Here is a 16,101-nt window from a genome sequence, read left to right as displayed (position 1 = left end):
CTTCCGGCTAAAAAAATTGACTTCTGGCATCACTTATACAACTTTCCAGTAAATTCACCACGGACCACACCACGCCGCCATCTTTAATTGTAACACATGCCATCTCTTTTCATCTCCATGCATTAAAGCTTGAATAGACCTTGGTTATCCTTGTCTAACATTAACTTCGCCGAACCGAAAAGTATGTCCGGGTGCGAAGTTGGTCGCAACGTGAATTTGTGAAACATAAAAAATATAAATTATTTTCTAGTTTATTTCACAAGATAAAATAAAAATAATTGAAAAACCTTTGCCAATAGAAAACAAATTACAAGAATTTTCCACAGGCAAAGAAAATATAGCTAAACTTTGAAAATAAATAATCTTTTCATTGTTTCGCAACCAGAGCATGGAATTCTTGTAAATCAAAAAAAAAAAAAAAGAAAAAACGAAAAAAAAAGAAATTGAAAAAATGATGAACGCCTAATGTCATGGATCCCATCGAATCGGTAAGTGCTAAAGCTGAGATTTTAGACTGAAAAATTATTAACAAATTATTTATTCCGGTGTGTAATTAATTATGTTTGTTCCAAAAAAGATGTATTTCTATTAATAAAATTCTCCTGATGAAATTCATTGGAAAATGTGCTCCAATGAAATTATATTTTGCACAATATTTTATTTTTTACACTAGTTAAAAAAAAAATCTGGAGTAAGAATTAAGTATCCGGATAGAACCACAGAAACCCAAATTCTTCTTCACCTTGGGACACGTCGCCTGAGGTCTTCTTATGGCCAAATCGGCATTTAATGTACTTTTTTTTTCTTCTCTAAAAATTCCTTACTTCCCGTTCTTGGTGGCTATGTTTCAGAAAATTAAGTGTCGCGGGTTTGAATTCCACTTATTTTATTTTTTCTTCATATTATTTGTCTAAATATAATGCGAGGAGCTTGCTGGTGCTGCGAAAGAAACGAAAAGACGGACACGGGGGACAAAAACGTCGTCGCCGAGAAAGAAACGTGTAATGGAATTTTATAGAGAGACTGGTAGAGTAGAGTTGTTGTTGTGCCGGCCACTGTTGGGTTTTTTTTTTTCATTGCTGGCTGCGAGTGCTGGCTGGTTTTTTTTTATTTTAATTTCTTACACAAAATCAAATGCCTGTTTCATTTTGATTTGAAGTTACTCCCAATAAAAAATAGGAGTGTTGCACATTTTTAGTTGGTTAATAAAAATTGTTTAGTACTTTTCCATTCGAAAAATGGAAAAAGTGCAATGATTCAAGCCATATGATTAGTTTTGGATTGGGTCATGATGATTATGAGGGTGTATGATAGATAGTGTGCTCCTCTTCCCACAGCCATGACTCCTCTGCTGTTCGCTCGAGTAATTTGCTTTTCGACTTGACGTTGACTTGTTGGCAATTTTTGTGATAAGACGACACAAAATTTTATTAGAATTTTATTTACAGCCATTGAAATGGGCAAACAATTTTTAACGAAATAAAAAAATAAAAAAAAACTTGAAACTTGTGTTAAACAGAAATAGATCAAACTTCGAGATATACATATGTAGGTACCTAGTCAAAAAGCTGATGTTTTATTATTATTTTTTTTTTTTTGAGTTTCAGACGGTCCGAGTTATTTTAGTCAAATTAAATCTTGCATTTCCATTTTTTAGGACTAATTTTTATTATTTTTAGTCTATAATAATAAGGTGTCTCTAAGTAGATATTAAGTTTTATATTATTTTTTTTGTCATAGGAAAAGTTGGTATAGTTGAAACCTATGTCCTCTTAGGTGTGATCCACTAAACTTGTAGTCTAGGTGTGCAAACGAAAGAAAGTTAGTAAGAAAACTGAATACATTCTACCCACCTTATCTAGAACCAAAGGACAGAACATTTGCTGTACTTGATTGATGTTTTACATATAGGATGACTCACTTGTCTGATGCGTATGGTTTTCAATAATTAAAAAAATTATTTGCGGTTTCAAAGTTTTCCTAATCTACATGTTGTAGGTAGGTGTATTGAAGATGAATATATGCATAATTTAAGTTACTTAGGTTTATACCCATATATTACATACCTTTACCGAAAAGAGGTATGAGTTCATAACTTTAAAAACTCTTTTGACCAAGTCATGCCTTATTAAAATAGAAAAAAAGGTATAATTTATTTGAGCAAGAGTGCAATTGTGATAGGTACACAGTTTGATTAAAATAAGATCACACAGTAAAAAAAAGTACATATAAATTACAGAAACATGAAGGTATAAGTTATTTGTCAAGAATTTTCTTACCTAATGTATTAACATCTATAATTTTATAAACCAGAACTCACACACCGAGGTGTTGAAATTTTGCATGTAACAAAAGGTATATGTGAATTTTAATTTTTTTTTTGTTTCAATGTTCATTGAACTTGCTATTCACAATTGACTTAAAATTAACGTATTTCTAATAATAAAAGATTTTCCGCACAATAAGATTGGGCCCTATTAGTCCCAAACACTAGATTGAGATAATTAAAGAAACGAGATAAGTTAAAAACTTTTAAACATACTATTGATTTTTAATAATTCATAAAATCATGCTCATGTTGGGTTGGCGTTTTGCCACATTAGTATGCCCGACACCCAGTCGGAGTAAAAATTAACTGTTTTCTCGGTGTCCGCACATCCTCAGTATTTTTGTAGCGAACATTTTTAGTTCCTTCATGGCTTTCTTCAAGAGGTGTACCATACCGGAAAGCTGTAGGCAATGACTGATCGCAGAAGATGAAGAGTTTCGTTGGTTAGCTTAATCCTGTTCTTTTAGTAAGTAAGTAAAGTAAAAATGCATCAAAAGAGACATACAAACTTTCTAATATACCTTAAATAATTCATAATTTCGTAAAAATTTGGAAAAACTACATCATTTCTGAGACAGCACCAAATGACCTCAGGTAAAGTAGTCTACAATGAATAGGTGAATAGACTGCATACGGTACAACTCCTCCGATTTAAGGCTTGGACACGCACTTTTTAATAAAGTGCATACCTATATACAAAAGAGAACTCGCACTATTATGCTCCAGCTGCAACGAAACTCTCATCGTGGATCACATCCTCCAAAGATGTCCACTTACCCAAGCAAACTTCAAAAATAACAATCCAGCGCTAAAACAAATTCTTGACACAACCGTTCATCCGTATGTATGTGAATTGCGTTAAAATTTTTAAAAGTCTATATTTTTAATAATTCCCCATAGGGGACATTTCCAAATGCCCCAAATAGGAAATTCCCCGCGCGTTGAAATGTGACCCCCAGTATAAAAAAAGACTGTTAAGGATGGTGGGGCTAGTATTCTTGTTTGGGGATGTTTTTCTTGGCATGGTGTGGGGTCAATTCATCGGATAGGGAGTATTATGGACCACCTTAAGTACAAGGAAATCCTAAGGGACACTATTCTACCTTTTACTGAGAAGGAAATGCCTTTAAAGTGGACATTTCTACAGGATAACGATCCAAAACATAAGACTAAGTCTGTGAAACAATTGCTATCCGTCCAAAAAATCGGTGTTATGGAATTGCCAAGCCAGCCCCCAACCAAATACTAGTTATTTTCTTTTAACTGTTTTAAAATTTTTGTTAATGTGTTTTTGTTTTTATGAAGTGTGCTATTTATTTTGTCATAAAAAAACTTGAGCTGTATTAATGATTTTGTTGTTATTTTTTGTTAAAGAATTCAATGTACTTAATTTCTTTTTTAATAAATCAAATATATCTGTGTTCTTACTTCCTCATTAATAAAACAGCTCTTTTAAGTTAAAAAAGTGCGAAAAACTTTCATTTTAGAAATTTTAGGGTACATGTGCTATTTATTTTGTCGCCACTGTATAAACTATATATAAACTACATATATAATAATAGTTTATGTATACAAGGCCTTGGTTAAATTTTGACACTTGCGTGTTAAATAAAGTAGGTTAAAATTTATTCTGCTTTAGAAGCTTTTTAACCGACTTCGAAAAAGAAGAACTTCCGACTGTGTGAACCGATTTCAATGATTTTTTTTGTATATATGTATTTTCAGTGTGGTCCCATTTCAATTTGGTATAGTTCTGACTATGACATCCATGGGAAAACCTTAATATGTACATACATACATAGAAACAAATGATTTCTTTTATTTATTATTATAATCCTTTATTGTTGAAGTGTCGAAAATGTATAAATACAGAAAACAAAAAAAATTTCCATTAATAACAACAAACAAGTAGTTTTTTAATCCTAGCAATCATTTGTTATTGTTTATCGTGCATAATTTTACAGAGCTAAGTATTGAATTACTACAAAAACACGGCTTAAGTTACCGATAAAACACGGGTATAATTGAATACGAATGCAAGTGTGGAAGTCTTTAGTTTGCAATTTTTTTTTTGTTTATTTCTGAACTCCCGGTGAGAATAATATAAAAGCAAACAGATAACAAAACTCCCCAGAATTTTAGATCCCTTCTCCCAAAAACGATTCCCTGGGAATTTTTTTGGAGAATTAGACTAATAAGTATAATAAACTCAATTTTAAGTTCTTTTTTAAATTTCTGATCACTGTTTACTATGTTTACTTTCTTTTAATGAATCCTTGAAGCAAAACCTTAAGGAGAGAAAAAAATTCGTATCTTTTATTTTTGTAAAAAATATCACGATTTAATCGGATAAGATTTTTACGTTTTGGTTTTTGAAATAAAAAATAATAAAATTTAACGTTTTCAGTAAACTCTCATGTTGAACAACAAGCTTCAGTACAAACTAACTTACATTTTGCGGACCATCGAAATTAAAATTGAGTAGCTTAGCTATGGCACAGCATACCCAGCCTGTAAATCATCAACCTCAACCGCAGCAACAACAACAACAACAACCACAACAACAGCAGCAGCCGCCACAACAGGCCCAAATGCAGCAAACTCAACAGCAACAGCCCTCATCCCAACCACAACAATCCACAACACAACAGCAGCAGGCTTCCCAACAACAGCAGCAGCAACAACAACAGCAGCAACAGCAACAACAACAGCAGCAACAACAGATTGTTAGTGCTCCCAATTCTGTAGTCTCTCAGCAAAATAATAATTATGCACACCATGGAGGTGCTGCTCAACCTGTGTACAACCAAATGCATTATATGCCTGCACATGGTGTACAACCTGTTGCTGGCCCTGTCTATCCTACAATGATCCCAGGAGGCATTCCTCCAAATGTTTACGTAAATAACGTAACTGCCAATGTCAATCTACACGGCTGGACAGCTCATCCAGTTCCTACGTATATTCCAGGAGGACCGCAGCATTATATGCCTGGTGAAGTGCAACCTGCTATCGCTGACCAGGTAAGTTTCTTAAATTCAATTCTAATAAAATACATCAAAATTAACTGTCATTTCTTTCTTTTAAAAGTCTAATCAAGTTATGCAACCAATGCAGCCGTTGCCTGTGGCCACTTCCAATCCAGGACGTAGTGCTCGCCGAGGACGTGGAAGAAATAATAATAACAACAACAGCAATCGTCGCAACGATTATGTACAACGACAACAGCAGGAAAGTCCAGCACCTCAAGAGATTGTAAACGCTCAATCGGTTGATCCGCAAACAATGGCCAATGCAGCTTATCCGCAGTACGCTTATCAATACACGTACCCAACGTACTTTGGTGGACCGCCACAAAATCATATGGTGCATCCACAGGCTCAACAAGCTACAGGACATCCGTTATATGTTGCCAGTCCAATATCAGTATACCCTGGCCCTCAAATCTATAATTATCATCCAGGTATAATATATCCATCGATGATGCATCCAGCTGAGTATCAATTCGATGAAAATAGCGATGATCAACGAAGTAACGATGGAATGATGCCACAGATGTGGCACCACCCGATATATCCTGAGGAGTTTGTCAATCATGAAATGATTGTACCCGATGATATGAATCACAATGCTCCTTCCTTGGCTTCTTCAGAAACACCAAGCATGCTAAGTCCAAATTATCAAATTTACGATCCACAAATGCAACAAACTCTTGAATTGCAACAACAGATGGGTGTTATGCACATTTACGATGAACAACAACAAATGCAACCTCATCCAGGACACATACAACAATTAGAAGACGACATGTCTGATTGCTCTATACAAATGCAAGGAGGTGCTATAATGCAACCAATGCTTCCACCAATGGAACAACAACCTCACCATCATATCATACAGACTCAAGTTATTCCAATTGATGCTTCAACCTTGGATCAAAGTGGTGGTAAGTGATCATTGATTTTCTTTCTTTAAACAAAAAAATAATTCAAATTGATTTGATCGGAATGAATGTTAGTAGAAATTTTTTTTTCTTAATATCTTCCTTTTACCATTCTATAACATATCTCAAAAGTCTAGAAAAATCTCATGTCCGCTTGTCGCGATTTCAATGTCAAATCGCGAAATAGAGATATGCAAATTTTAGGATATGCACTAAAGAAGATTCTTGTTCATCTTAGGAATAAGTGCTAATAGGCTAATTTTTTCATTTTAATCTTTGTTTGGATATTCTTTAACTACCCTCAAAAATCTAAAAAAATCTCATGTCCGCAAGTCCTTATTTTCTTGGTTTGAAGATAAGGTGCAGATTTGAAAAAAATTGAAAAACTACTCTTCAGATATTTGTGTCAGATCAACATGAATAAGGTACATTACTTTTCAGGGATGGTCATAGATTTTTTTAGATTTTTGACATAAGTTATAGAATATCCAAACAAAGATAGAAACAAAAAAATTAGTCTATTAGCACTAATTCCAAGATTGTACCAGGATGTTTTTTAGTGCACATCCCAAAATTTCCCCTTTTCTCAAAAAAATACCATTTTGTCATAGATATAAATGTTTTTTTGCATTGTTTTGATTCTTAATGATAATGGATATGAAAACCCTCATGCAAAATATGATTCCGCTACCATTACTTTTAAGGGTTTTTCGGTAGTAAGTTAGCAACTGTTATAATAATATGGGTTGAAAGATGAAAAACAGGTATAACTTTTTTCAGAGACGTCAGATTGCCTTGATTAGATTTTTTGGAATCAGCATTAAAAAATACCTTGAAATCATGTATCATAATGTGTATTAGGGTGGGTCAAAAAAATCGAAATTCTTTTTTTTGAATTGGTACTCCGAAAAATCGATTGCTAGACCCCTCTAGAATATACACACCAAATATGAGCTCTTTATATTAATGGGAAGGTCCTCCGCTTTGCAATTTTCCATTTTTACATCAAGCTTCTACTAAAAAAAAATAATTTTTTTATTAATTGACTTTTTAGCAAATTTCTTTTCATATTCTTGTAGGAAATTGAACGCTCTACAAAAAAGGCCTTGTACACTTTTTTCGTTTATCTAACCGTTGAATAGATATTTGAGGTCCAAAAATCGAGAAAATCTTTAAAAATTCGTTTTTTGTTCTTAATTTTGTAACAAATTGAAAAATTATAATGATCAAACGCGCAAGACATATTCTTGTTGAAAATTGATTGCTCCACAAAAAAGATCTTATTAACTTTTTTCATTAATCTAACCATTCTAAAGATATTCGAGGTCAAAGTTAAAAAAAAATATAAAAACATTTTATATTTTTAAAAAATTTCTAATTCACTGAAACTTCATTATTTTCAAATTAGCAAGATATATTCTTGTAGGGGCTTAAACGTTCTACAAAAAATTCCTTGGAATGAAATTGATTGCTTTAACCGTTTAGAAGATATTCGTATCCAAACCAATGCTCACTGATTTCAATAGTTTTCTTATGACCCGTATGCATTGCGATTTGGATACGAATATCTTCTAAACGGTTAAAGCAATCAATTTCATTCCAAGGAATTTTTTGTAGAACGTTTAAGCCCCTACAAGAATATATCTTGCTAATTTGAAAATAATGAAGTTTCAGTGAATTAGAAATTTTTTAAAAATATAAAATGTTTTTATATTTTTTTTTAACTTTGACCTCGAATATCTTAAGAATGGTTAGATTAATGAAAAAAGTTAATAAGATCTTTTTTGTGGAGCAATCAATTTTCAACAAGAATATGTCTTGCGCGTTTGATCATTATAATTTTTCAATTTGTTACAAAATTAAGAACAAAAAACGAATTTTTAAAGATTTTCTCGATTTTTGGACCTCAAATATCTATTCAACGGTTAGATAAACGAAAAAAGTGTACAAGGCCTTTTTTGTAGAGCGTTCAATTTCCTACAAGAATATGAAAAGAAATTTGCTAAAAAGTCAATTAATAAAAAAATTATTTTTTTTTAGTAGAAGCTTGATGTAAAAATGGAAAATTGCAAAGCGGAGGACCTTCCCATTAATATAAAGAGCTCATATTTGGTGTGTATATTCTAGAGGGGTCTAGCAATCGATTTTTCGGAGTACCAAATCAAAAAAAAAATTTTCGATTTTTTTGACCCACCCTAATGTGTATATAATACCATAGCCTATTTTTTCTAATTTTGAAAATCTCCATTTCGCGATTTGACCTTGAAATCGCGACAAGCGGACATGAGATTTGTTTAGACTTTTGAGTTATGTTATAGAATGGCAAAAGGAAGATATTGAGCAAAAAAAATTTCTACTAACATTCATTCCGAGGTTATTTGAATGAGGTTATTTGACTGGGTTAATAGTAAATATTGAGATCATAAAACCTCTGATTAAGTGAAAGAACTGACGACTCAATTTCTTACTTTTGATATTTAATTTGAAATGTTTCCCAATTTTTTTAGCTCAATAATGCAAAGAATATTAATTTTGCTATAGATCCTGGAAACGTTATATCAAAAGTGTAGGAAAAGTAGTTTTTTTAAGTTTAAAGGCTTTGCAATTAACCGCGATTGATACGGGCTTAATTTATTTTAGTTTTTTGATTTAAACATGAAATATAAGTCATAAATGAATGTTGTAAAAAATGGTGAAAAGTTAAAGCTCCTTTTTTTAAAGTTTAAAACAAAAATATCTTATCCAATTAGCTCCCATACAAAATCCTCTCTGAAATTTAGCGGAGCTAAAATTTGCCCGAGTATTTCAACCGAGTTGTGCTCAGATCAAACTAAAAAAATAAATTTTCGTTTCCATCAATACATTTTGTATCTGTCACAATTTAGCCACAGAAAAAAATGCAAAATATCAAATATAGTGGCATCAATATAATTAAATTAATTATAATTAATAATTATTTAACGAATTTTCGTTTTTAAAAACAGTAGATTTTGTTAAATTTTGTTTAAATCTTTGCCTCAGACGACAAAGTGCAAGCATTTAATTATTTATAGTTTACTTAAACATATCATTTATATTTTGTAATTTTGTTTGACTATTGGAATACTGTTTTTTTTTCATTTTAATTTTCTTTTGGTGTAAGCAGAATCAATTTAAGAAAGATTATGATGTTACTAAAGCTGTGTGCTTGTTAATGCAGTATCCTGAATTTGTGTGGACATGTTTTCTAAAGACTATCCCCTGTATCTCATACCATCTAGCCTGTCATTCATTCTACTCCGTCAGACATTCCTAAAATTAAATGCGTCTCGAACCTGAACAGCGAAACACTAATAAACATCTTGTATATTTAATAGTTCCATCTTATTTTGTTAAAAATACAGGGTAGAATGAATAAAATTTACCGTTTTGCGGGATAATTTTTTCTCAAAACAGGATTTTTACATGTTTAACATGTAAAAAAAAACTTTATTTTGTATTTTTTAATTTTATTTTTCAAAACAATGAAAAACATTTGGAACTTCTGCAACCCATCAACCCAAATGTAAAAGCAAATATCCATAAGGATTAGGATACTCGTTTTTTAAGCTTTTACATCACGAATATGATTTAACAACCGGTCAACCTGTTAAAGAAAATTGTGTTGTTGAAGCATTGTGTTTAAGATTAATACGGAGTAAGAAGTCAAGAACTAATTCCGTAGTTTGATTGCCTCATGATGAGTGTGCAACGCGTCATTCTCAGCCAAAAACTAATTTTGATCAAACAGTTTAGAGCAAAACAATCATAAAACCACATCCACGTTAGTGTGGTCCACGTTATAAGGCAAAAAAATAAACCATATAATTCATTAGTTCCCCACCCATTATTTTGCTACAGACATCAATACCAACATATGCTGAAAGTTTTAGCCTTCAAAACTAAAAGGAAGAGGGCGCTCATCAGCTTTGGAATATTAGACTTTGTTACCCTTACCTTACCCTTAATATCTGATTATATCGTATTAGGACTTGGCTTGAGGTTGCAATTTGGATTAAACATGATAAACACGCATGTTCCCGACAACCAAGTAAATGATTTTCACGTTTCTTTGATTTTGAGTCATTAGCTCGTATTTCATTGATTAATTCTGTTTTGATAACTTTAAGCAAAAAATACTTACAGACGAATTTAAATGAACAAAAATTATTATCTGTGAAAATATCACTTAACTATTGGTTTTTTATGAAAAACTTTACCACATCATAACTTAATTCACTTGATAAATCAAAACAGGAGTTAATTACTAGGCATGAGGACCCAGCTATACCAGCATCTGAGCAAAAACTTTGAGCCTGTTGAGCGCCCACTTACACTTCACCTAAAAAGCTGAAATTTCACGTGTGTAATACAAAACATATATGCAACCAATTTTTGAGTGGGGAACAACGGAAATGTAAAAACCAAAAAAGTGGACCACCCTAATCCACGTGCATTGGTTTCTTGATTTAATCTTCTTTCCGATTTTCGAATCCCCAGTTTCGAAATTTCTGTTTATCTACAGATTAATAAAAATTGGATTCTGTTTATTTACTCATTTTTGAAAAGAAATACGTTTGAATTTTTACTTCGTATTTACTCATTTTTGAAAAGAAATACGTTTGAATTTTTACTTCGTCGTTTTTTTTTCTGGTAACTTAACCGAAGGCTCAGTTTTAAAAGTTTATCTAATATAAAAATAGTTTGAACCACATCATCAGTCAATATACTCATACTTTTTGTACATTGTTTAACATTATGTACCCCAAATATAGGGAAAAAATTGCCGGAAAGAGCCTTTTTCACATAGGAAAATACGGGTTTACCGTAGTTTTATCCACCCCACGGTTACCCAATGGTTTCAAGGATGTAGGATCATCACTTATGATTGATTAATCATCTCATCTGCAAAGAATAACAATTTTTTTTAAAATGCTTCCCTGGTGCACTAGAATGCATTTGTGTGACCGGAAGGGTCTTTGATTTCTGAAACCTAACATTTTTTTTAGAAGATTATTGTTAAAAAGTTTCAGTCAAGTGTGTTTTTTTGGCATTTCTATCCGTAGTAAGATTTCAAAAAAATCAACACTGAACAAAAATTTATATGCACGCACCAAGAGAAAGGAAAACGTCAACTTACACCCCTAATTAAAATTCTATCCGTAGCTTGGTTTAGCTTCTATTCCTATCGGCAGCTGCGTGTTGTTTTTGTAATGCATGTAACAGCAACTGCGGATACGGATAGAAATGCCAAAAAAAACACAGCTATTGTGTCCTATTTCTCATTGCATAATACATTTTGTCGTACGTAAGAAATTTTCAAAGAAACAAGTAGTATTTAAGATCATCAATTCATAAATATAAATTGATCTTCCATACACGTTTCAATGCACATACACCGACTGATACATGAATCGTCATTTATTCGCTGTTGTACTTGTTGTTTACAAAAGGAGGATTTGATAATTAAAACTGACCTCTAAATGTATTTTTTACGAGCTCGAACTACTCATTGTTCTTGATTGGTATCTCCTTACCTATTTGACAGCAGTGTTGCAGTAGCCAGCAGTAACAAATTAATAAAAAACGATCATCTTTGATGAGCGGTTTATAGAAATGCATTGGTGCGCAAAACTTTTTTTTATTTTGTATTCAAATGTGGGTGTAGTTATTGTAAAATCAATTGATTGAAAGTGTGATATATTTTTTTTTTATTTTGTTGATATCTTTTTATTGTTTTTCATTAGTTTAAGGGTAAATAATTTGATCATATGATTTGAAAATATGTAAATGAGATTTTTCAACTGAAAAGTACACAGAAATGATATATCAAATAATTTTTATTCGAAACGTTAAATGTTTGTACGTATATATAATTTTATTTGGATGTAAATCGGTATGCTTTGTTGATTAAATTCAATTAAATTTATTTCTTTCAACTACCAAAAATTTTTTACCGCAATTTGTTCATTCGAGCTACTTAAATTATAAAAAAAACATGAATGTGGGGAATTCTAATATTCCCCTTTATTTATTTGGTGAGTACTGACTGAGCAGTAGATTCATCAGACAACGAGACGTTTTTATTGTTGATTGAAATGAAATTACTAAAATATGAGAGTATTAGGTCATTTTTTAGTCATGCGGTTACTCTAGTGATGTTGCGGCAAAAATTGTGCATGCAACTGAAGAACATGTAAAAATGACAATCAAAATAAACTGAATTCACAATTACGATCAATTATTAGAAGACGGACAAAACGATGAAACCACACCAAAAGCTTCTATTTTGAGAATCGATAATTTGCTTAGGTTGACCAGCGCCTTAAGGCGGCTGTATTGTTGTCCATGCTCTCCACATGACCTAGTCATTTCAGGCGCTGCACCTTTACTCTCTTAGCTAGGTTAGTGTCCTTGTATACAACCCGTATGGTTCGATGTTGTATCTTCATCAATCACCATCAATGCACACGGAACCAAAATAGCGCGAAAAACTTTTTTCTTGCCTTCGCCAAAGTCAATGCTTCTGCATCTTATAGCAGAGCTGGGATGATAAGAGTGGAACACTTTAGTTGCTCGAGAGAGGGCTTTGCTGGTCAATTGCCTTCTCAAACCAAAGAAACAGCGGTCTATGGTTATACCGGAGCTTAGGTAGATGAATGATGAAGTCCTTTACTACTTCGAAGTTATGGCTGTCTATGGTGAAGTTTTCTTCAATACGACGATGTTGAGTTTTCTTTTTTGAGGACAGCACATACTCCTTTTTGCCCTCATTGCCCTCAACATCGACTAGCGCCTTGTAAAGCTTCGGTTCTAAACTATCTTTCCGACAACTCCCAAAAATGAATTTTTGTGGGTGTAAGTCATTAGGCCTGGTTTCATAAAAACACGATAAAAAGCACCCGCAAAGTTATTATTTTGAAAAGGAGTTTGAGCTCCTTAATATGCTTTTACCATACTTATCGATTGTCTGATGAATTTTATTTGCTAAGTACTTAAAAATGGGACTTCTTATTTCAAAATTAGAATGATACCTGATTCAAAGGCGATATGCGATACATACCATCTTTCAATAAATAAAAAAATCTTAATCAAAAATCAACAATTTCTTTCGATTTCCCTATTGTCCACACTCATAGTTAACTCAATGTGAACAACCAAACATTTAATTGGTTTTCTATAGTCTGCCATGTTTTCTTCAACAGTTTCTGTAAATTGTAAATTCTAAGGAAATAATACTCGTAAATTATTTTAAAGTTAAAATTCAAAAATTTTGTAGTGTTTATTTCCGTATCTTATGAATAAATACAGATAAAGTGACAAGTAAACAAAGACAAGTTCAAGTAATTATTTTCTCTTAATACTTAACGCTATCGCATTTAATTGTTTAATATGGACACAAAAATAGTTATCTGACTCTGAAGTGCATGTGCTCCATATAAAAAAATAAAACCATAATAAAATCTACATCTAGTCTTCATTAATGTGCTGCTGCAGCAAAGGCGTTCTATATTTTTCCATTTAAAATGGGTGCGCTTAGAATATATACTTTGTATTCTATTTATGCATAACAAATTTGTAGAAAAATAAATTTATCATAAAAGACAGAAGTTATTATGGAAGCTGTATTATGTCTTCGAAAATTATGTTACATTTATTGAATATCTCCCAACTTCTTGAAAACTTTCTGTCATCAAAAAAGAAATATGATTGACTTTAACTTTGTATGTTATTTTTCATGTTAACATGTTTACAAATCTATTTTGCACACATTCACTTTGGAATAGTTTAAGGAATGTGATGAAAAGTATACATTTTCAGTTGAATGATTACATCACAATTGTTATTTATTTTATTTATATACAACAAGAAAGTTTATTCATTTTTTAGTTTCATATCAAAGTTATATCAAAACAAAATAAAATAATGAAAAGTGCAAAATCCATTTCTGTTTCCGAGCAAGTAAATAAAGTTAATTTAAACATGCATATATGGACCTCAAAATCTATAAATAGAAACATTTTTACCTATTTGCTCTCCTATAAGTCTAGTCTTCACCTGCCATAAGAATGCTCAAAAAATAATGTTTGTTTTAAAAAAATATGTTTCAAACAATGCCACCCAGTTCTAAGTTTAAGTGAAACACTTGTTTGGATGTTTATTCAGTTATTTTAAATCATGTTAATGATTTTATTGATTTCATTGTTATATTTTAGCTCAATCGAAACTTAAAAATCTATGTCGTGTATTCGTAATCTTATATCTACTTAATTCCAATGGGGTTTAAAGTTCTTATTACACTACTCTAAGAAAAGTAAATACGAAAATGGGAAAGAAAGATTTGTTTAATGATTTTTGATAGTGGGTAACTCATTCCCCATGCTTCTTATATTCAAAAAATGATACATAAAAGAAATTTACACGTGGTTAAAAACTTCTTCGAAATAAAGAGAGTATAAAGAAAACTTCTCCACACTATCTTTTTAGTTCATTTAGTGGCACTATAAAGTCTTGGAAAAAACTCGCTCTCTTGAATTCTGGTTTTTCGGACAAAATTGGCAGAAAAAACTGTTCACTGTAGTAAACTGGAAGTAAAATAATTTTAGTATAACTCTACATCGTTCAGTTTATGTAAAGGACTGACTAACTCTGAGTTAACTCACCTTTGGAAAACAGACATAAACCGTATTTCCATGTGAATTATGAAACGTTAACGCTTTTCTTATACGATTTATCATACGGTGTTTAAATATTAAAAAAAAAAAACATAAACAGCTTACTTTACCAATCGACTAACATAGATCAAATACCTAATTGCCACAAGGTTTAAATATAATTTGACTTAAATAAATACATTTTTCTCGCGAGGAACCCATGAAAGCCTAGTGGCTACATTTTCTGCCCAGTCCGAAGGGCTAAGTTGCATGAATGAAGAGAAAACTATTAGGCACCTTCTCTCTTATCAAATTCCCAACTAATTTAATTATTGGTGAATTACCTCGCAACATTGTATGGTATCACAGTAAACCTATTACACTGGTCAACAAGGTTTTTGCCACAAGAACCAAAATATACTTTTCTAGTATTTTTTGGGGTGGTGAATCCGAATCTGAAGTCAGAAAAATTTGATTGGTCTTCGTTTTTGAAATATTACCGTTAAAAATGTCAAAAAACGTAATTTTGGCTGTTTTCGAGGTACTGTTTTTATGTGGAGTAATTCATTATGAATATATTTGTAACTGTGTCTATAAGAGCTAGTTTTATTCTTTCAAAAAATGTTTAAATCTTTCCGATATCTCTTTTATTGCCCGAGATATTTAAAATTTAAGTAGCGATCTCTGAATCAGAAACAACACTGGCCAAACAAATCAAACTTTTTTTGCCACAAGAATCAAAATATACCTTTCTGAAGGTTTTTGGGTTGCTAAACTCGAATCCACAATCAGAAAAATTCTATAAGCCTTCGTTCTTGAAATATTACCGTTATAAAATGCAAAAAAAGGTTTTTTTTTATAACGGTTATATCTCAAGAACGGAGGCTAATAGAATTTTTCCGATTACGGATTTGAGTTCAGCAATTCGAAAACCTCCAGAAAAGTATATTTTGATTCTTGTGGCAAAAATTCTGTGACCAGTGACTTAAACTTTAGATTAAGTTTAGTTTCTCTTTGGCTTATTAAATGAAATTTAAGATATCTCGAGCAATAAAAGAGATATCAGGAAAATTTAAACAGTTTTTGAAAGAAGAATATCTGTTCTTATAATAACCGTTACAAATTTATTTATAATGAATTACCCCACATTAAAACAG

General features: G+C 31.7%; 1 protein-coding gene across 1 annotated transcript in view; it reads left to right on the top strand.

The window, feature by feature from the left end:
* Window positions 1-159: 159 nt before the first annotated feature.
* The window catches only part of LOC129912241 (putative mediator of RNA polymerase II transcription subunit 26), a 55,829-nt gene continuing 39,887 nt past the window's right edge, over window positions 160-16,101 (top strand). Inside the window, exons 1-3 of the mRNA XM_055990392.1 lie at window positions 160-488; window positions 4,737-5,352; window positions 5,420-6,275. Coding sequence (XP_055846367.1) covers window positions 4,822-5,352; window positions 5,420-6,275 — 1,387 coding nt within the window. The 5' untranslated portion in view covers window positions 160-488; window positions 4,737-4,821. The remainder of the gene's footprint in view (window positions 489-4,736; window positions 5,353-5,419; window positions 6,276-16,101) is intronic.

The sequence above is a fragment of the Episyrphus balteatus genome, chromosome 2 (genome assembly GCF_945859705.1).
Source record: "Episyrphus balteatus chromosome 2, idEpiBalt1.1, whole genome shotgun sequence".
Lineage (NCBI taxonomy): Eukaryota > Metazoa > Arthropoda > Insecta > Diptera > Syrphidae > Episyrphus > Episyrphus balteatus.
Note: the sequence above shows the minus strand (reverse complement) of the source record. Positions and strands in the feature narration are given on the sequence as shown.